The sequence below is a fragment of the Natator depressus genome, chromosome 6 (assembly GCF_965152275.1).
Source record: "Natator depressus isolate rNatDep1 chromosome 6, rNatDep2.hap1, whole genome shotgun sequence".
In the NCBI taxonomy this organism is placed as follows: domain Eukaryota; kingdom Metazoa; phylum Chordata; order Testudines; family Cheloniidae; genus Natator; species Natator depressus.
In genome coordinates, this window is record NC_134239.1 from 20976656 (window position 1) to 20999888 (window position 23233).

The window sequence follows — 23233 nt, forward strand, 5'->3', positions numbered from 1 at the left end:
AAGGACACAGACGCTGTTAGCCAGGCCCTGCCTCAGCAGAGCCACCCCTTCAGCAAGGGAGGGATGGCACCTCGGGCTACAAGTAGCCCAGAGAGGCAGCGAGCCAAAGTAAACCCTGGAAACCCCCACGCCCTGAGGTGGTGACCGCCCCCATATGCGCTGACACACACAGGTGGGTATCTGGAGACCGGGGTGAGAAGCCCTCGGGATCCCCAGGGCGGGGACACTGGAAGTGTGAGGCGGGGATAAATCTCCTCAGCACCTCGCTGGCCGCTCCGCAGGCGGACAAGTCTCCTCGTCGTGTGCGAGCGCCGGGCCTCGAGCGACCCTCACGCCCCCCTTGGCAGGTGGGCGGGGCTCATTTTCCTTCTGCCGCTGCCAGTGCCTGGTATTTAAAGGGCAGCCGGCGGCGGAAGGATCCCTTTGGACCCCGCTAGTGTCCGGGACTTCTTTTCGTGCTCCGCCGCGGCCGCCCCGTAAATCTGTAGTGTGGCCGGAACTCGTTTCAGTGTGATGGTGTGAACCCTTCCGCTCGGCTCAGAGCCGTGTGAGAGGTCATGGGAGTCGTTCGCCGTACTGTTCTTCCGCCACAGGTGAGGCGCAGACGGAGAGACCTGTACGGCGCTGCCCCTTCGCTCTGTGAACTAGCGTGAAGAGACAAAAGGGATTTATTTTGAGGCGTATTCCTCCGCCGCGAGGAGCGATCTAGCTGGGCTAGGTTTGGCGTGTTCCTCCGCCGCCTTGGAGCACACGGGCAGGAGGCGCCTCTCCCGGCTGTGAGAGGAGGTAGCGGGGCTAGGAGGAAGAGGAGGGATCCCGACGCGCAGCGGAGGCCGCTCTAAGTTGTGTGAGCGAAGTGCCGGGGGCTCCCCGCGGAGAAGCAGGAGGCGGTGACTGTATCGCCACCGCTCCGCAGGGTCTCTGCGAGGGGGCCCAGGGGACTCTTTGTCGCGGGGCCGGCGGATGGATCTCTAGGTAGCTCTGCCCCACAGCGTTTGGCCCTCGCTGCCGCCATCTTGGATTTTAATCCGCCATTTTTCCCCCTGGAATTATTATTATTTTTTTTATGATTAATTTTCTTCTGGTCGGAGCTCGGGGCAGCGGGGCCGGGGACGGCGGCGGGGACCCCAGCGCGGAGGGGCAGCCAGGTGGTAAGTGTTCAGTGGGGTGGGGCTGCCAAGCGGCCGGCGGCCCTGTTTCGGGGGGGCCGTGCCCAAGGGGGCGGGGGGGGGCGATCTCCTTCCGGGGAGGGGCCCCCAGCCCAGGGGGTCCGCGGCTGCTGGGGGAGGGGAGTGATGGGGAGCTGGCCCGGGGGCAGTTAATGTGGGGGTGGCTCTGTCGGGGGCGCTGGGGGTGGAGGGGGTCGCGGGAGGCAGTAGCTGGGGCGGCGGGGGCTGCACCGGGGGCATGGCTGGGATCCCAGGGCGGGGGGAGTCGGGCACCTTGGGGGGTACTAGCCAGGACCGGAGGGAATGGTGTGGGGGGTAACATTTGGGGGAGGGACGGGGGTGATGTGTGGGGCGGGGGTGGCAGCCGTGTGTGTGTCTTCCCCCCCCGCCCTCGCTGAGCGGGGGCCGTGTGTGTCTGCCCCCGGGGGATCGCAGTGCGGCTGGGTGCCACCCGGGGAGGTTGCGGGCTGTGGGTTGCTCTGTGACAGCTGACATCCTCTGGTTCTCCGGGATTTAAAGGGACCCATGGCGGCTCCGTCGGCCGGGGAGGAATTGATTGACAGGGGAAGTGGCTCTGGGTGTTCCGTCTCCTCGCTGGGTGTGGAGGAAAAGAGGGGGCTGGGTGACCGTGACACCTTGGGCTGCAGGGACCAGGAAGGATGAGGACTTTGGATCCTTCGAAGGGACTGGGGTGTCGGTCCACATAGTCCAGAGAAGGCAGGAGGCGACCTCAAGGGGGCAGCACAGCATTAGAGAAGAAGCAGAGAGGAGAATAGCATAAAGATGCATCTTCCCTGGCGATCTGAAGGAGCTTCCCCCTAATCCATTCCTTCCCTCCGGTTAGGAGTTGGGGAGCAGTTTCACTCTGCTTGGGTGTGTGTAACTGAGGACAGAAACTGAGGAAACTGTGCTGGCAGCTTATTGCAACTTTGATACTAAGAGATCTGATCACTAGAGTTCAGTTGTAGAGTTTGCATCCTTTGTAGCTATGTATGAATAAATAATATTACAGTCTTAATCTGTGTTAAATCTCTGCTGGTTGGCTTTTTATTAAACCTGTTTTGAATGGGCATTCTTGGTTCTGAAGACATTGCCATTATATTGAAATGTCTCCTGTTTTCTGTTGATGAAAGACCAAAAGTTCTGAAGTTACAACAGGGATCATGAGGAAGGAAAATGTGTATCCTCATCCAGAATCAAACTTCTACTGGGGACTTTGAATTAAATGGTCTTTTAAGAAATTCCTCTCTGAAAGAGAGCAACCAGGGGGAAAATGTGTGAAGTTTTACAGAGGTGTCTTAACAAATCTGTGACAGAATCCTTTATATATAGTCTTGAGTAATTACCTAATGGTTTCTGTGTATTGATCACATATATGTTTATAATATTTCCATTGAAATCTAGGGTAAATTGAAAGCACATGCATTCTGCCTTCAACAAAACACTTAAAAACTGATTACATTGTAAATTAGCAAATTAAAGGTGAGTTTTATTTGAGCCAAATGAGCTTCAGATTATATATTGACTGTAGAAGTAGAACACACAAGATTTCATAAAGTTGCACTCTAATTTATTAAACTTGAAATAACCCCAATCTTATGAATTTTAAATTTATCAGAACTATTAGAATGTTTTCATAATACAGCTGTGTACGAATATTCATACACACGCATCCTTCAGTTTCATTTTTCTTAAAAGTTAACCTCTAGGTTGAATGTGTTCAAGATAGCTGAAATATACTAATATCTCAGAAGTAGAATGGTAGTAAAATGCATTTGAAACATAATTAAATTGCCCTAATATAAGATTTTCTTTAGTTACAAGACATACGAGTCCTAAATTCTATTTGGTTTATTCATCATAGTAACACGTAATTAAAAAGTAGAAATAAAATTTGTTGAATGAAGCTACATCATCTTACTTAGTAAATGAATGTTTATATATCTTGATCTTTCTAAATGCATGTCGTGTTAGAACAGATCCATGTGTATTCATTATAAACATTGAAGAGGGTTTTGTATATGTTAGTTCTAATCTGATACATTGTGCTGCTATAGGACTGCAGTTCCCAGTATTCCTTTCAGTTCATACAGTACATTGGTTTAGCCCAAGACATATGCCCTAACTTATCACAGTAAGGATTCCTTGTTATCTCACATGGTTTTACCATGAATGTCTGTCAGTCTGCTGTTCTGAGGTAGCCTCTGCATATTCCCACTTGTGGGATATAGCCTTCCAGTGTCACTGAGCTTCATAAATCTTTTAGAAAAGTAGTGACTTTTGGGACTGCATGAGTGCTCCCTCATGGCACCGAACATTTGGAGCCAAAGTTATAGAGATGCAATGCCACTAGTGTGCGTTTGTTTCCTTTCCATGGTCATTTACAGGCATAGGACTTCTGCTTTGTGTACAGAGGCTTGGTTTGTTTGTTTTTTTTCTGCTGTCTTATTACTAATTTTTGGTAATGTAAAAAGCTTTAGGGTTTACATGTATAGATTTTTGGATTTCGGGTTCTGAGGCATCATGTCTGATCTGGACCCCACGGAATCAGTAGTGGGAAAAGTCTGGTCTAGGTGGTGGTATCTCATGGTTCCCTGTCCTCCTAGGATTGGATGCATGAACTCCAGTGTATAATATTTCTTGGGGAAAAGGCCATTGCTTGGACAGTTGTTCAGAATGCTGAACCTTCATTCCTTGGACCTGAAGGGCTCTCGCACTAAGCCTCCTGCTTTCCTAATTATGGAGGCCTTATGAACTAGATCTGTGGATCTGTCCTTGCCTCAGTGCCCCATAGCTGTGTGGGGACAAAGTAACTCTTTGTCTGCTTCAGACCCCTTTAAAGTAGGGATGTTTAAAGACCCCTTTGATGTCAGGCCCAAGATTTTCATCCAGCTCCATGATGGCAGAATGCTCTCTGTTCTCTTCTGAGACAGAGTTGATACTGCGGTAGCCAGCTCTATTGCCTCTGAAGGCTCTGACAGTGTTTGCTCCCAGACAGGGACCAGCTGATCTAGCGAATATGCCCCTTTCAGCATTGGAGACTTTCTGTTTTGGGGGTAGTGTTAGTTCTTTGGTGGCAGTGCATTTTTATCCCACACATACAGTCCATTCCTCTTCAGAGGTATTTTGTGGTGAGTTCTCCTTTGAATCTGGGAGTGTAGCAGGGTCTGAGAGTTCAGAGTCTCTAATATATATGTGGGGGGGGGAGGTGCCTGTGTTGGCCACAACAACATCTGAGATGGGCTTGGAGGCTCTCCTGAACAGCTCCATTCACAAGAGAGCTTTGATTGGGCAGATTCTCATTCCCCTTTGGTCTCTGCTATGAGTCTTTTCTCTGAGGTTTTCAGGATCCTTGGAGCAGTCTTCTCCAGATTCCTTTTCCATGCCTCCCCTTTTAATCCATCTCATGTTGAAACATCCCACATCTTGGGGTAGGTCCGCACAACAAAGAAAAACCTGCAGCTGGCCCATGCACCCAACTCATGTTCAGGCTGTGGGGCTGTTTCATTGCTGTGTAGGCCCAAAGAGACTAAGGGCTCTAGGGTTGGATGTTCTGCTCCATCTGACAAAGAAGTCAAGAAGATGTATTGGGTAGAAGTATACTTTTTGTTTGTTTGGAGATTTATGTTTATAATTATCAGGCTGTTGTGCCCCAATATCAAATCAGACTTTGGTACATGATGGTCCCTTTACTTGATTATCTCTTGAAGTAGGAAGAAAAAGAAGTGAGACATCATTGCTGAGGAGTGTGGTTCCTCAGAATGCCCTCTGTGTGTCATCAGTAACTGGCATCTGACCTCATGCTCTGCTTGCATTTGCTGGCATCACTGCGTCAAGGCTAGGCACCTTATGGCAAAATGGGGGGTTTCTCCTTTAGTGGGAAGACCTTGTTCAGTAGCAAGACCAATGAGTTACTGAAGAAGATGAAGTTTTGGTCTCTTGTTCAGTCATCATTGGGGCTATCCAATGTAGGCCGACGTAGTTTTTGTCCAGATCCAAAAATAATACCTTCTACTGCTTCACTTTAACCCTTCTCTCCAGAAGTCTCAATTGTGTCAAACTGAAAAGCAGGGTAAGAAGGAGGTATTTTAAACAAATATGGTTCTTTAGTGTTCTCCCTACCCAACCCTAAATTTACCTGAGAGCCTAGTCCTAATCTTAATTTGTTAACTCTCTCTTCATCTTTTTCCTTTTGGAGACCATTTGATAGCTTCCTTGTGGTGTAAAGTGGAACTACTACTGATCTCTGGGTGTTGGAGTGTATGATCTAACTTCATCCTGTGCCGCTTCCCAAATCCCTCTTTTTCCCTTTCCCTCTTCAGAAATTCCTCTTGCGATGAAGTGGATTCCTTGTTAAGGTTGAGCGCTACATAGGAGGTTCTACTACAGTAAAAAGAGTGGCTGTCATTTGAGGTTTTTCCACTTTGCAAAAAGAAACATGGGTTTTTATCCCATTGTGAGCCTGCAGTGGTTGAACTGATGCGTCAGACGGGTTTGTTTTTCCATAAGATTTCCCAAACAGGTTGAATTGTGACTGCTATGAAAGCAAAACAGGTTCTATGAATGTAGTTGGTTGTATCTTATTTTAATTCAAATTATAATGAGAAACTCGTCTGTTGGCGTTAAATAATACAATTACTAATGAAGGATGTCTAGTATGGTAGATTAGAGTAAATGTCACTTCTATACTTTATATCACTTTTGTTGTGGATGTGTTGAGGCTTATTTTAAAGTTTCCTTTTACACTGAATTAAACACTACATCTCTGATATGGTGAATATTGCAGAAGTGAGTCCACAGCTTATTTGATTTCATTCTTTGAACACCATACGTTTAAACTTAAAGTGGCCTGGGCCACCTTACCAATTTTTGTGGCTATAAAGTCATACTTTCCTAAAATTAAAGAAATTCCATTATGGTTCCAATGGCAACAATAACTCCTATGTCTTGCCACTATATAGTGTTAACTGTAATGTCTTAGATCATCCCTACCACAATGATGCCTCTTGATAGTACAGCAGTACAGGTAATAGTCCCATTAAACGTATGAGTAGTCCACTCAGTTTTAAGGATTTATATAAGTATTTGCAGGATATGTGCCCGAGTTTTGTGAAACTATGGTTTTGCATTTCTTGTTAGCGTATGTAAAATCTCAAAGGTAACTTTTTTGTTTAAAATTTATCCTTTAAACCATATATTAGGTTTTATTTTTCAAGACTGTGAAGACATTTTTGATCAGTTTAAAAAAAAAAAAAAACTTGAGGAAAACCTTAAGTTTTGCAAAAGCTTGTTTTTACAAAGAATTTAAGACCAATGAGAAATCTTTCCACAAATTAAAAAAGCAAAACCACTGTTTTAAATGGACACTTTTGCAGTGTTTGAAGTCTATGTCCAAACTCTTCATCACTGCAATCAGTTACACTGCCTATAAAAAGAATAAAACAGACTTGATTGACTTTCATTTTCCCCACTGAAAAATGTAAACAGCATAAATACTGAAAAGTAAACTGGATTTTTAAAAATTATTCTAGATAATACCTTAGATTATTAGAACTATGTAACACAGGTAAGCAGACTTGTTTGTCTGTTATGATTATGTTGCCAGTGTCCCAGTTTTAAGTTTAGTTAAAATCTTGCATATTCTCTAACCCAGGCATCCTACAGAGCATGCAAAACTTGAAATTAGTAGCTTGGGTGCTCAATGGAAAGGCTTGTTCCAGAATAAGAGTTACACTGGGGTAATTAGGCTAGTAAATTTCCTGCAGAGAAGCCCCAAGTTAAACTTATTTATGTAGTTTATTGGGTTATGTAGTTTGAAAGACTAACAAGGATCCTTAAATGTATGTGGGGGGTGAGAATTTACCCCCAAGCAGAGGTTTCTACCACTTGAAAAGGAAGAAGAGCCCGAGATTCCATCAAATACATGGGGATTTCACTATTGCCATTCTAATGTGGCTACATGGCTGTTACAGTGATGAGTGGCAGATCTGTCTGTTACAGAAAAATGTAATTTCTCTTTAATTGTTCAAATTAAATAGTGTTGCACAATGTCCCTCATTTGAATGTTAGAATTATTTCAGAATTTAATTTAAACTTCATAAAATCTACCATTAGCCCATGATACTTCTCTGGCTGTTTTTTTGCATAACGCAGGTTTGATTCTGCACTTTTGGTTGGCATGGTGAGTGAGTCTCTTGCTTTGTTTTGCTTTGATGCCTCCATCTGACCTAGCAACAGTGTTGGTCACCAAAGAAATTCTGTTTCTTGATTTTGGACCTTGATACCAGATCTTGGAGGTAGTGTGTGTTAATAAGGAAGAAATTCAGTGTAGGGCCAAGATGCATATACATGATACGCAAAATTCTGCGGATACCTACAGCTGGCTTGCAAACTAAAATTGTTTAATGCCAGTCCAATATAAAAGAGGTGGGAGTGGTCAGACAAATAAAAGTTGGGTCCCAGTGGGGCCTGAGGAAAAGTCCACTGCCCCTTCCTTGCTGCTAGAGTGTAAATTGTTTTGGAGTTTTCACCAGAATTGCATCTGTATCCTACTTAGGGGAGTTCCTGTCTCTTGTAATCGCCTTGACAAGTATTTGTCTAATAAATTTGCATAATTATTACTTAATTGCTTTTTAATTTTTGGCTACAGAGACCATCTTTACCTTAAAATTGAGCAAATTAGCCTTGCTTTTTCCCCCCCACCTCCTCCCCATGGATCTCTCTCCTGTCCCCCTTTCCCTCCTTCCTTGTTGTTGTTGTTTTGTATTATTCCCCTCCTCCATGCCCCCTGGTTCTTCCCCCCCCCCCCCAAAGAATTGTACCAATGCTGAATTTACAAACAGTGCTTCTTCAGTGGCATCTGCAGAACCAGAGTTAAACTGACTCAAGCCTAGTTTCCTCCTTCATGTAGCATGTTTGTTTTCCTGGCTGAAGTGTAACTGATGTGTTTCTTTCACATGTCACAGCAGAAACACTCACCCATTATTTGGTCAGAAGCACTTAATGTGGTTACGTTAGAACTCATCAGCTACAATAAAAAGTTCCTCCAACAGACTTCAATTGCCCGTACTTCATTTTATTGTAGCTTGGCAAAATTCAGTCTGGATGTAAAAAGATGCTGGACTGAATTCATGTCCACATGATATTTGTTACCTCTTCACAGCAAAGAGTTGCTAAAACAGATTTAATTGGAATACATATAATCTGCCTCAATAGCTGTAGTGGCTTAACCAAAACTTCCTGCTGCAGAGCTTTTCTGAGGAAAATTCCAAACCATTTTTTTTTTTTTTGGTCATATGCTTTCCATTGCATTCTAAATACTTTCACTTTGTATTATGATATGACAATTATCAGAAAAGATTCTTGAACCTCTGTATCTTTGCATTAGAGTTCTAGTAGGTTTTGGAGCTTGTAGTTTTGTTAAATCTTCTGTCCCTACTTGTCATGTTTTTCCTTTACCTTTTGTTTGAATAATTATTTGCAGTCTTTTGGCAGTACTTCTAGCCATCTGTATTACAAACGTTTACTTTATTATATGGCACTGAGCACTTTGGAGGCATAGGATACCTAATATAATTATTTTTAATTGATGAAAACATGCACTGAACAATGTGGCATACTTTTCCTAAATGTTGGGAATTTAGAAAAATCTTAGAGCGCAATACATATAAAGCATCTGATTAGGTCACTAAAAATCTTGCAATCTAATCTGCTAGGATAAAACGCTTTTCAACTGGTAATACTTTAAATTGAGTATGACAAGCTTATTGTGTACAGTACATTTATGCTATAAAACGGACCCTGCTTTTTCAATTTAAATCTGACTCCTACAATACCTAAATGCAATTTTCAGATTGTTTAGAACCGGATCACTTTCTCTACAAATCATGTGATTATGAGGATCAAGGTACAGTGGTGTACAGCAGTAATGTCTTGCTGATATAATAAATTGTGCAAAGGGCTGTGAACAAAAAGCGAGGTTTGCTGGTCATTTACATACTGTAGATTTTCTGCTCTAATTTTAGCACTACTTACTCCTGGCCCATTGAGCTAGACATAATTTTTACATGGACTAGTAGGTGTAGTGGTAGCCTCAGGCCATTAGATCACTATCCATTTTAAACTCTGAATTTTAACAGACTTAACCTTTGCTTTTGATGTCTTCCCCTTCCCCCCATCCATTTCTAATGTTGTCCATTGTCTCTGCTGTTTGTGTTCCTTATTAGTTCATTCTGTTTTTATTGCTCTTTGTAATGTTGTGCTTTACAATTCAAAACAAATTAGTGTTCTATCAGGAGATATACTAGAAAATAATCTTCTTACTTGATCGCATATGTATCCATCAGTTCTGACAGTTGAGGAGTATTCCTCTTAGAAACTAGGCACACTCAGAACTTTTAAGTGGACCTTTAGAACTCATAAATTCTGTCTGCTCTGCTTCCAGAAGCTGTAGTTAACTGTGCTGCAATATAATTCCCTCAGATATCCGTGCTTGCAATGGAATATTTCCCTGTTGGGGATCAACATGTTTTCTTTATTTACAACTCCAGGACCATTGCTTGAAAACATTTACTAGTCTTTCATGTGTGTGGCAAGCTGAGATATTTGACTGTAAAGTCACATCATTCTCATTACTGTCTTTGCCATTTTCCACTCAGATTCCAGCACTTGAGTATCTGAGATGTCACAAACTGATGAAGGTAGAAGTGAATGCTTTATACTATGTAAAAATTGGGATTCTCGTCTTTTTGGTACTATCAGTCATTGATTTCTAGCACTAACGATGTAAAGAATATCTATTACCAAAATCATATGATGATGGTACGAAATTTTTTTGATAGTCATTATGGTTTGAATTATAGCTGTCACTGCTCTCTCAATCTAGCAGGTTTTCTTTTGTTACCAGTTGACAGATGAATATAGCAAATCCCAGATTTTGGTCTAATGTAACTTTTAATCCCTACGTAGTCATTCAAAATTCCATTTATCCAGGTGTTTCAGAGACAGTTAATTTTCAGTGGGGATTTCCTGAAGTGTTTTGTATTTATCAGCACTGAATGATCTAGCAAAGAATTTGAGCACCATATGATATCCATCACTTGTTTGGTCATTTTGTCCAAATGCAATATTGGCTCTAAATGTAAGCATCATCACTCAGAGAGCTGATTTAGATAGTTCTACTTAAGGCTACGATTTTTTCAGGAAAAATTTTAATAACTGTCCCAGCAGAGGTGCAGAAAACAAGGATATGTCAAAGGGAATGGAGGCCCCATAAGGTGGAGCTGTGATTGGACAGCGAGCCCAGCGTACACTTACCCTGCAGCAACGGCTGTTATCCCACAGGGCTGGGCCCGCTTCCCTGCTCAAGGCATCACGAGCTGGCTGATGTAGTCACAGCACCATTCAGGTTTGGTGCATCTGCCCCAGTGGAGATAGTGTGGATGTGGGCCATATTTGATTGGCATTGTGACTCGGTGGGTCAGCTTGCAACACCAGTCAAATTTGGCCCTCTGCACCTCCTGCGACCATGTGGACCAGCTTGCAATATTTGAATGGGTAAAGAGCTGCTGCTGTGGGGGTCACAGACTTCATTCAAATTCACCATTACAGTGAACACTGTGATCCCCGTGTCAGTATTGTAGCTTAAGGCCATGTCTACGCTAGAGACCTTACAGTGGTATAGCTGTGCAGATGCAGCTGCGTCATTGTAAAATCTCCTGTGTAGCTGCTCTGTGCTGATGGAAGAGAGTTCTCCCGTCATCATAATTAAACCAGCCCCAATGAGTGGTGGTAGATGTGTCAGTGGGGGGTGTCTCCCGCTGACATAGCTCTGACACCAGCGCTTCTGTCGGTGTAACTTATGTCGCTTAAGGGGGTGGGGTTTTTTCCATACCCTTGAGCAACATAAGTGATGCCAACAAAAGTGCTAATATGGACATAGCCTAAGTTATGGCTGTGTGAAAGCCTTATACAAACAAGAGAAACCGTCTAAGACCTGGATCCTTAAGTGCCTTCCAAATATGCTCTAGTGTGGGGGTCGGCAACCTTTCAGAAGTGGTGTGCCGAATCTTCATTTATTCACTCTAATTTAAGGTTTCATGTGCCAGTAATACATTTTAATGTTTTTAGAAGGTCTCTTTTTATAAGTCTATAATATATAACTAAACTATTGTATGTAAAGTAAATATGGTTTTTAAAATGTTTAAGAAGCTTCATTTAAAATTAATTTAAAATGCAGAGCTGCCCCTCCCCCGCCCCCACCCCCCAGACCGGTGTCCAGTACCCAGGCAGCGTGAGTGCCACTGAAAATCAGCTCGCGTGCCGCTTTTGGCACACATGCCATAGGTTGCCTACCCCTGCTCTGGTGCTTACAGTTGAATATGGGGTAGACTGCAGCAGTGCATCACCAGAGTCCATTACAGGCAGCTGGGCTACAGCTTCCTTTGAGGAGGGCATGATAGTCAGATATTTTACCCCTGGAGCCTCCTCTGGCCTATTGTATGGACCATTTTTATAAGTGGTCGAGCTGTGTGTGTTTTGAAAACATGATTTAAAATGAAACTTTGAACCATTGTTTCCATTAGAAATGTCAAACACTTATTGGGTAGCATTCCCCCAGTATTTTCTCATATGGAGGTACCAAGTTTGCTTACCCAATTTCAAAGCCTCCACTGCTGTGGATCAAGTAGCTGTTGCAAATGATCAAAAATAAATAAGGGTGTCTCTGATGGCTCCTGCCAGGGCTCCTTGTTCGAGTCATGTGAAATCTGTTCTGTTTCTTTCTGTGCCCTGAGTGCTGCCAGTAAGTTATTAACCCTGTGAACATAATGCTGGTTGACATGATAATCACCATCACCTATGCTGGTTAAGTTTATAGCTTTAAGATTAATCTTTTTTCAAAAAATGTAGGACTCCTAGTATTTACAAGCTTGATAGACCAACTCAGATTGTAAACTGTTTTGCTGTGAGGAACTTTGTTGGATTACTTATGTCTATAAAGTACTTCACATGCTTATGGTACCATATGGTAATGTAGAAGTAATAATGCCTTTCAGCATTAACCAGCACAGTTGCTGATACTCTCTTCTTGTCTCTTCAAAGACATGGTGCTTTGACATGCATAACTTCCACAGTTGTGCATCCTGATCAGGGAAACCTTTGTTTGTATCAAAGTATAATTCCTTTAAATATTTCAAACTAACAAGTACTCAGTTGGTTTCTTGACTTTTTTTTTAAAGCCTATGGTTCTTGTAATTTGTTATAGTTGTACAACAATTCTTACTGTTCCTGAGCACCTCTGAGATTTTGTCTTAAAACTGTGTTTTGAAAATGGCTTCTCATTTAGTTTTAATCTTTTCATATATTTTGGTGTTTTGTTTCCACTAGGAATTGAAACTGAAATTATTGACCCACTTCTCCAAGGCTTTTGAAAAGTGACTAAATGCAACTGGATCAGGTTGTCTGTGGGAATGAAGTGGCTGGGAGAATCCAAGAACATGGTAGTGAATGGCAGGAAAAATGGAGGCAAGTTGTCTAATGAACATCAGCAGAATGAGTCCAAGTTGCAGCACACTGGAAAGGAGAATCCAAAGACTAGCAAAAATGGAGTTGAGAGAAGATCAAGCAGATGTATGTACATGTTCATGGGGTTGGGTTGTGATGTGAATCATAGCAGAATCTTGCTTACTGATTTGTTAGCTTTTTAATTGCTTATTCTGAAATCTTGAGATACATGGTTAGTTCACTGGGAAGGCTGTTGTCCCCACATACAGTTAGCAGTAGAATAATTTTTATTATGCTTGTAATTCAGTGGTGATTATTTCAGAAATAAGTATCTATTAAATCCCATTGAAAAGTTAAATGCAAACTATTTAACTTTGATTTATTTTGAATTAAGTGGAAAAAATTTGCATACAGCAAACATCCTTAATATGTGATGGCTAAGAACTAATATGGTTGCAGAGTGGACTTTAGACATATTCTAAAATAATAATTTGTCCACAAATCTTGTGGAATCAGTTGTGAAAGTTACATAAATATACATAAACCCCAATTTTATTAGTCACACCTACATGAGTAATCCATTGTAAAACTGAGATTTCTTAAAAACAAATTTAAATTTTTATTATGAATTTCAAGTAGAGGACCAGATACAAATTTCAGGTAACACTGGTATTTGGAGTTTGGAAAATCAGGCTTTGCTTTTATGTTGTCACTTGTTAATTTGAGATCTCTGAGGCAAATATTGCTGAATTGTGTACTGATGATGATTTTATGAGCACATATCCCTGGTTTTAGGCACCCTTGACAGGATTTTAAAAATCAAATTACACCATCCATTCTGCGTAGCCTTACTAACCAACAATAGCTAGGGAAAACAGTCTCCCCTTTGCATCGTCACTTTCCCCCTTCCTGACGACTCATCACCCTCCTAATTATCCCCTTTAGATGGGCCTTTTGCACCTCTGAAATGTTAACAGATTTGGGTTACTTTATTCTGGGTGAAATGGTACAAGTTCCAAGGTCAAGGAGAACATCCTACCAGCAATCCCCTTTCTTGCGGATCTTGGAGTACTGTTATAATAACCTTTTAAATTCTGGTATGCCACTATAAAAAGCATGCTTCCAAACTTAGCCTCAGCCTCATTTTCTGAATGGTTTTGAGAGGTTTTTGTGAAGCACACTGCAATAATCTAATCTCTAGGCAAGGAAGGTATGTGAGACTGTTTGCAAGGTCTGCATCTGAAAGAAACATCAGTTTTCTGGCCATATTTAAATAATAGGAGATCACCTAAACCAAATTCTAGGTCAGCCCAGGATTAGAGAAATCTCACGTTTTATCTAGTCTTTTGCCCTGTCCAAGAAAGATAGCATCCTAATTGTTTCATGGCCCCTTGCCACAGAGACCAAAGGAGATCAAATAAAATGAAAGAATGAGAATCTAAATCATGCACTCACAGGGTAGAGATCACACTCATGGTCCTCACTTCTTCCCCTCTCCCATTATACTTCCAAGCAACAAAACAGGCTGCTGGAATCCCTGGTGATAGCAGAGTGGTCTCTCTTAAAGGGACTTATTTTAGCTGGTGTCCCAGCTGATTGAGGGCATCCAAGCCAGAGCTGCACTAGTACAGTGCCTTGCACTTCTTGTTGCTGCTGGTATCCTTGGTGGAGTTGCCCTTTTAAAGGGAGGATACTGTAAGATTGAATAGTTCTCTATTTAAGTAACGCTGGTGTTTTTGCTTTTCGCAGGTAGTGGTGCTTCAGGATTTGAGGGCCAAAGTCGCTACGTGCCTTCCTCTGGAATGTCTGCCAAGGAGCTGTGTGAAAATGATGACCTAGCAACTAGTTTGGTTCTTGATCCCTATTTAGGTTTTCAGACACACAAAATGAATACTAGGTAACTTCGTTTGCCTTTATTTATCTAGCAGAGAAATAATCATCTTAGTGATGAAGACAGTAAAGGGTAAATGAGGAGTTTCTTGCATATCTGTAGAAATTTACAAAATGGTAATATCTGTTTTTATATTCTTGTTCTCTTGGGTATCTTTAGCCTTCAGAGTGGTGCTGCTCTGGTAAATGGGACTCGGAGCATGGTAGCAATATGTAGCTGTACCACTATAGTTGGTATTTCCATTAAACCCTGTTGTCAAGTTCCGTTATTGAGCAGGAACTTAATAGAAAGTTTCTTAATCTAGGTAACAGTTACGTTAATCGGTTCAGAAGGGGGTTATATTAACCTTTTGAAATGTTTGGTGGTAAAACTAAAATTTTTGTTACTTCAGGTGTTGGACTTCCTTCAGTCTGTGATTTATTAAAAGGCTTGGTGTAACCATTTAAATGTTGTTGGCACTAAGGCCAACAATCTCAAACAAGTGCGTGCAAAATCCCACTAGAGGGATGCAATTCAGATTGTCTGTATGCATGCCTATATACATGTGCACACTGGGGACTTGTGCACCCAAGTCAGACGTATACATTTGTACTTGGACACACACCTTCCTGAAAACTTGAACCTAAAATTGGTGTGGATCAGTGTCTGGTTTTTGAGAGTTTGTTCCTATTTTTCAGAAATACTACAGATTATATACAGTCTGTAACATCCTGTTTAATTGTTGCCTGTGTATGGATTTTTATTGCAGTAGTTTAATTCTATATGCTTACCAAAAATACATATAATTGTGGGAGGAACTGTCTCTTATTTTGTGTTAGGCATTGTATAAACACAGTGGGGCCTTGATCTCAGTTGGAGCCTTATTACAAATAAAAAATAATCAGATTATTCAGACAGTTCATGCTAATATTTCCTTGAATAAATTTTTGTTTTGATTTATTGAAGATCCAAAATATTTAACTATTATGTTAGAATAATTTTTATCTAAACATGACTATTTATATACAATCCCATTACTAGATCGTTGCTGTATTTTACTAGGTCAAATAGGTCTTGGATGTAGAAAAACAGGTTGACCAATAGGAATGCTAAATTAATTCGTGTCATGCAATAAAAATAATTCACTAGTAAGGTCTTACAATTAGGGTTACATTGGTGCAGTGGAGTGTTAACAAACTCTTGTAATCTGCAGGCCCATTCTAAAAAACTGCATTTTCAGAACTCCGCATCCATCCTTCTGCCCTTCGTTTAAGGAATGCTTTCATTCTTCAGGTGTACTTCAGGGTATTGGTTAGACTAGCATCTTGAGTCCACAATAAAACTGCCTATTTAGGTAAGTATTCTTAGGGTCCTTGTTACCGCAGTATTTGAGCATCTGCTGTAGTTGGCCCAGCTGATTACAGATGCTCCTGCAATTAAAGGAGCCCTCTTTTATTGCATGGGAGGTCAGATGAAGGAGATGGGTATATACATGATTCTGTAGCTTCCTGTCAAGGCAATGATCGTGCAGAGAAATTATTTCTCCTTTCTTCATTTTATGATTGACATGCCGACTTCATAAATGTGTAATGTTTTCTGGTTATAAGACTACGATGGGCAAACTACATTTCTTCAGTTTTTTTGTTTGTTTTAAGATGTTACTATTTCAAACAAATGGTGGTGAAACAAAAGACTTATCACCATGAATTTCTTCCTTTCTCAGATGTGTAAAACAGTTACAGGCAGTGTGCAATTAGACTTCAAGGGTAATAGTTATTAAATTTGAAGCAGTGTGGGAAACATTTTAGTGAAGTTTAAAGCTTCCATTTGAAACACATTTTCTCAATTCTGTTGAGATTGTCTTATTGCAATGAATTAAAATAAAGGCATCAGCTTAGTTCTTATTTAGCTCCTCTTGGTCACATCTGGTTATTGTCAGGGCAGGACAGCTTGGTTTTTGTTGCTTTTATCTAGTAAGGTGTGTTTGTTGTTTTGCATTGTCTTATGAGGTAAAAAACTTCAGGTGCAGAATGACTAGATAATTGTTCAGGGAATAAGAAACACTAGTACCAGGACATACCATGATAGTAGAAATTAAATTAGTTTCACAACTCTTAATTTTGGAACATCTTCAACTTCAGTGTTAAGAGGTCTGGGAAACATTACACCTTGTATATTGAAGTGTGTCTAAAAACAAAATATCCAGTCACGGTAGAAAATGCACTTTTTTCCTTTACACCTTCAGGCAAGTTGAGAGGAGGCTGCTATGCAAATGGTTACGTCACAAATATTCTACAGTAATCTTGAAGATGTTTGTATCTGTTGATTTGCATATGGTTACAAGGTTTGTATTTATGTAAACAACAGTCCAGCACAAGGCTGATTGAAGGTCTACTTTCACTTACATCTCTGGAAGCCAAGATCCTATTTTCTGCTGCAATTGGATAAATATACAAATATCTTGTCTTAGACCCACAGAGAAAATTTGTATATGATTTAGCAGTTAAAGGTTCTTTAAGGATTTGTTATTTGCACAGAAATCATTGGGCAGGGCAAGACAAGATATCTTTAAAATTCTTTGTAAAACATTTAAATTAACATTTTCCCTTTCCTCTTTTTGCCCTCCCCCACGCCCAGTTGACTGAGCTGCTGCTGTCAAATAGAAAATAAATGTGGTGAATTGTGTATTATAGGTTGCTGGTGGTTTTATTATTTTTCTCTGAAACATTAGTGAAAGAATATGAAGTCTGAAATAATATGCCTGGATTTAGTTAGAAACTTTAATGCAGTATTCGCATGACCATGGCTCCTCAGAGCCCCACATGCCATGTGAATCAGCAAATCCTTTTGAATAGTAATTGGTTGGTGTTTTGAAGAGGAAATATTGTAAGATTAAGGGGTGCTCTGATAAGCATGCCACCAGACTCCTAGAATTTGGAGAAGTCACCTATACTGGGATCACAAGAAGAATAGAAGCAGGTCATCTATGGCAAGATGGATCCATCTGACTAAAGCACCAGAAGTCAGTGCACTTTGAATACTCCGGTAGATGGGATATTGGAGACTCAAATTATCATAGTACCAAGCTCCTACTACTTCACCTTCAGGGTCTATCAGAATGGTTCAGGTGAGATTTTCTCTGTACCTCAGCATTCCCCAGAGCTTTGCAAATAGGTCCTTGATGCTATGAAAGCCATGTTTCTGGAGCAAACCAGTGTCATTTTCAAATCCATTGGATCACAGTTCTTACTGAATCTAATTTTGGTGATTTTGAATTTCTTGAAACCAAGAAAAACAGGTTTTTTTCACTTTCTACTGCAACACTATCTCAAAGGGAGCCTAGTTTTTTGTACTGGAGCATCTGTGGAGCATTAAATGTCATCTTAGGGAGCTTCAGAGTTTAAATCTCACCTAGGTTTTTCTCCATATGGGTATTGTGCATCTTAGGGCTTTTAGGCCTTTGATCCTCTGCCTCCTGAGTTAGTGATTTCTCCAGGGAGTGATGATGAAACAGGTCATTTTCTTTGCAGAAGGCAGTCTTCTCTGGGTTTCCTTACCGTAGCCCCCACAATTAGTAGTTCTGCTTGATGATGTCGGACACTTCTAAAAGAGGAACTGGAAGGCCAGTCCTGAGAGGTTTACCTTTCTACTGCATCCTCTGATGAGGCTCTTACCCACTTCCTCCTTTCCTCTGAAGGGCCTGGTGTTACTGAGGACTTGATGGACTGATAACTCTGGAGATCCATTTAGTGACTTTTCCCAGAAATAACACATTATTTTGACATCTTGAATCTCCAAGAGAAAGTAGTCCTCTCTATCAATTAAAGTCTGCTGGAACTGGCTGAAGAGGTCTGCAACCAGTCTGTCTTGGCTGCCTTGGTTTCTAGGAAATCATGTTCTTTGGACCAAGAGCTAGGGAGGAATTTGAGCTAATCTTTCAATATTCTTCCACATGCTCACTTGTGGTTTTGCTGCAAATGATAAATCGCAAGCTGGGAAAATGGCATATACCCCGGGAAACAAAACATCCAGAAGTTAGGTATGTCTAATAGGTTATTTCTCTGCAGTCCTGATGCTCAAGGCCTCTCACATAGGGGCATGACAGCCTGGCAGCAAATCCTCATTATAGTTTAGGATGGCATTTTAGGCCCAGTTTATTCTAATGGACAAGAAAAAGAATTCCTCAAGGTCTTTGAGGACCAATAAGTCTATGTAGGCATTTGCTGAGAGTCCCTTTTGACATATCCAGTGAAGCTGTCTGCTTTTGGCCAAACTAGTCTTTCTTGCAGGAGACCTTTCTGGCTCTGGAATTTTGAACTTTTGGCACAGGCTTAAGGCAAAATAATGGATTCACTCTTCTAAGGGACTGATGAGGCCTTAAAGAAACTGAAGACCACCAGACCCACAGCCGGGTTTCTAAATTTGGGTCACTTGGCTCCTAAAAGGTGCTTTCTGGTTCCAAATGTTGCAGTTTTGAGTTCTCTTCTGGAGCTGCCTCGCACAGGGCCCAGACAGTCTTGGAAGCTTTTCCTTCTCCAGTAGGGATGGAAAGACTTTCTCCTCTACCGCTGCAGCAGTATGCAGTGCATCTCAGCAGTATCTGAGGGTGCGACTCATAACCAGTTGTAAGACTTAGATTTTTTTCAGCCTTTCCCCTCTTTTACTCTTGTTTGGTAACTGTCCCTTTTTTTCTGGGGTGGGCAAGCCATTTCTTCAGACTGAATCTTACACACAGTCAAACAGGGATGCACCTTTAGTTTGAAACCATGCCAAGTTCTGTCCTGTACCCTTTTTAGGCATCCTTCTCAAAAACTGCTGGAAGAAGTAGTGTTGACTCTCTATTGAAAATGGGAACTCTGTAGATGTGGTGCCAAAACCTTTCTCCTGATATTTTTCACTTTCTGAAAGACTCAGTAGCCTGCACCTATTCTGGCACTTACCTAAGAAAATCCAAATTCCGCATGGTTTTGTTAGGGAGATAATTCCTACTGTCAACTCTCAGGACTAGTTCAGGATCCTTGGCTTTCAAGATTCTTGTTTTCCTGTCTCAATAAGGAAGACATAAGAAGTACTTTAGGTTCATGGCAGGCAACAAGCACTACTAGTATAAGGTGTTGTGCTTTGGGCTGGCAGCAGCTCCTTGTATATTCACCAAGTGCTTGATGGTGGTTGTAGCTGATCTGCTTTGTTGAGACCTGCAGATGTATTTATATCTTGTCTGGCTCATAGGAGCTCAGTTGTACAGCAGGGTAGCTCCTATCATGGGGCGGGTAGGGGGCTTGCTTTCTCTCTCTATCTGAAAGTAAATAAATCTTGGTCTAAAACTTAGGCTCTAAGCTTTTGTAGGGGATACAGTAAATTCTGCAAGGGCTCTAGCTTGATTATCTCAGAATATCCGAGACCTGATCTAGGCAGTAGACCCAGCTAAATCCAGCCCAGAACAGTCAATGGGATTTTTATTTGTAAATGTCCAGCCTGATGATCACCTGCACGTTGTCACTTCTTTTGTGTTGGTGCAGATGTGATCCTTGCTAGGGTGATGGAATCTATACAGAACAAGTGTTCTCAGCTTCACATGCTGATATCCTCTCCCCTCAGCAGACTCTTGAGGGAGCACACTGCTAGAGTGTCTTGAAGGGGGTGTCCTTCTCTTAGCCTGCTGTTGAGATAACTGTAGCCTTTAATCTGGGCTGTACTCTTCTGAACTAGAAAGGGTAGTGCAGTGTCACATGGGTCAGGAGGCAATCAGTCTGAGAGTGTTGCATCTGAAACAAAGGGGGACACTCTGCTCTGCATCTGCCTGGCACAAACAACATCTCACTTGACAATCTGAGTTGGCATCGTAAAGATCTGCATAAGAGATCACTCAGATTCTGCGCTGGTCATCTGATGGTTGCCAAGTGGTCGTCCAGATATGGGCTTTCTTGTTATATGCCAAGACAAGCTACCTGAGATCACAGTGCATATCAGATGTTTTGCATTTTGTAGTAAGAAAGAAGGCTCCTTTACTCCTTTTTTGTTTTTTCCTTTTCCCCAAAACACTGGGGAAGGTTCAACAGGGATCAGTGATCTCAGGCATGTCAGGTTTCATTCCTAGAGCTGCTGGCCCTGTCTAGAAGTCATCTAGTCACTTCTCCAGAGTCAAGATTTTTTTTTCCTAGCTGAATGGTAGGGTAGCTCACCCAGACCTCAAGTGGTTTCACTTGACCTAGAAACCCATCAGCAATATTGCCAAGATGTCTTCTACTTGATTGAAAAATCCAAGGTTACCCTACTGGAGTCCAAAAAACCATATGGTAGGAAGTGTTATGCTACAAATTAGCCAGTTTAAGAGGTTTGTTGTCCGGGTCCAGTTATATTGGGCTTTCTCTTTGCTATAAAGGCTATCCTTCACTATTTTTAGCTATGGCTAAGGTCTGCTTATGGTCCATGGTATTTTGTGAAACACTTTTTAAAGGGTCTTACAAACTAGTAGCCTCCCATCGTGAAACCTAACTGATATGGGAGACTTGACTTTGGTGTTAATCAAACCTATAGAAAGACCCATTCATCCTTTGGATTCTTGCTAAAGGTGTCACTTCCAGTGGCCTCTTTGTTGGCCATGAGCATCAGGAAGTTACAAGCCTTGGCAGTCAACCCACCTTGTACAGCATTCAACAGACAAAGCACTTTTTAAGTCTCATCCCAGATTTTCACATTAATGGGATTAGACTGTCTTCTCAGTCTGTTGGTATTGCTGCCTATCTTTCCCAAAGTTCCATAGTGTTCCTGGGGAGGTGAGTCACATCCTGGATGCTGAGAGCTGTCATCTACTACTTAGGCAGAACTAAGGTATTTAGAAACGGAAACAATTTTTGCCTGTTGGAGAAAAAGCTAGAGGTCAGGTTTTCTAAATGGATAAGACTGCATTTAGTAACGTTATGAACTAGCTGATGCTCATTGCATCTGAAGATCTGGATTTACGGGGCTAGGTAGCTGGCTTTCCAAATGGTATAGCTCCACAGCGAGCCCTTATCTGAAATCTTTAGGGCTGTTATGTGGACTTCACCTCACACCCACACATTCTCTCATCACTGCATAAAGAACACGCCCTGATTTCAGGAGAGCAGTGCTTCAGTAGTTGTTTTAACTTTGCAGAGCACCTCAGCCCCCACCTGCTCAAGGAATTCACTGCTTGTTAATGTTTCATACAGCAGGGTTCTATGGAGATAGCAGCATGGAGGAGCAAAGTGGATGGGCTACCAGCAGTAAATCTTGTTCTACAAATGCATTGCCTCCACAGAGCCACACTGAATCTCCCCTCCGCTTCAAAGCCGAACTCTAAATAAGACTTCTAGAAGTAGAGGAATTCCAGGAACCATTAGAGGACTGGCATATTTATACCCTTGACTAGTGAAACCTAGAATGTGATGGAATTTGCACACATGCTCAAACTGAAGTCTTGCTAAATATGATTCTATGGTCATGTAATTAAGCACATGTTTCCTAAGTTGTGGATCTGTGGAGGTAATGCATTGGAGAACATGTGTTTACAATTGGTAAGTAGCCCCTTTAGATAAACTTTGACATGAAACAGTAAATTGTTCTATACATTCTTGAGACCCAGATTCCTAGAACTATCTAGATACTGAAAGTGAACTTTGTCTCATGTTGAAAAACCACTGTGGTCTAAAATCTGTGCATTGTCCAATTTTTTGATTCTTTGGGTTTATCTTGCTAACCATAAGTTCCATGACTTCATTATTGGTTTTCTTCTGCAAGACGACATGGCTGTTTTGGATTTAACTAATTTGCTGCTGTCTAAGGTATTGGGTGCATTGAGTAAAATATGTTTCCCCAGGCTGCCACAACATTCAATTGAATTTCAGTGGAGTATAGCAGTTTCAATCGAACCTCCACACAGTAGCTGGACTGGAGTGCTAACAGTAGAGTGAAATGATAAACTGTATGAAGAGATGGATGATAGGAGGGAAAGAGAAATAACATCTGAATATCTTAGCCAAAACAGGGAAATATTTACTTGCTGCCCTGATCAATGAAATGATGTGGTGGAGGGTTTTTTTCCTGCTTAAATTTTAGACACATTTAAAGATTGGACATATCAGTCTGACTTTTAATTTTGCAATAGGTTTCTTGAACTGAAACTGACTAAATTATTGGGGTACTTCCCCTTTGCTGTCGATTTGAGAATATAGTTTTTGTTTTGGCATACAGGGTAAGAAGCTGGCTTTTCTTAATGACAACATTGAAGATTAAGTGCACAATAGACTTGATTTAAAAAAAAACAAAGTAGTACCACTAGCTTTTGCAAATTATAAAGTTTACAAATTTTGTCTGTGTGAAGACCATGCATTAGATTACTTTTTATTTCATATGTATTTTAAAAGTAAATTAAATAGCATTTCCTGTTTGGTTATAATTGGAACTGAATTTTTTGTATTCATTGTGTGGCATTGTCTTCAGTGCTCCAGAACCTTACGCTGTTTGTCCTTATATTCATGCTATAGTGCTACTGATGTAATATAAGACTTTGTTTTCACATCCACCAAAGCAAGCTATCTTCTGAATAAAGTGCCTGTCATTCAAGCAAAGACCTTTGGGATGCAATTTTTGGTAACCTCCAACATGTCTTTCTCTCCATTTTCCCTAGTCTAAGTTTAAGAAGCAGCTGTAGCATTTTATAACTTCCTCA

At 41.4% G+C, this 23233-nt stretch overlaps 1 protein-coding gene across 2 annotated transcripts in view; it reads left to right on the forward strand.

Moving 5' to 3' along the window:
• The first annotated feature begins 496 nt into the window (after positions 1-496).
• Positions 497-23233, forward strand: part of KMT5B (lysine methyltransferase 5B) — a 47203-nt gene continuing 24466 nt past the window's right edge. Inside the window, exons 1-3 of one of the 2 annotated variants that reach the window (XM_074954732.1) lie at positions 497-1151; positions 12555-12797; positions 14421-14568. In XM_074954732.1, the coding sequence (XP_074810833.1) occupies positions 12638-12797; positions 14421-14568 (308 nt within the window). In that variant the 5' untranslated portion in view covers positions 497-1151; positions 12555-12637. The remainder of the gene's footprint in view (positions 1152-12554; positions 12798-14420; positions 14569-23233) is intronic. The other variant, XM_074954733.1, reaches the window with a different exon arrangement.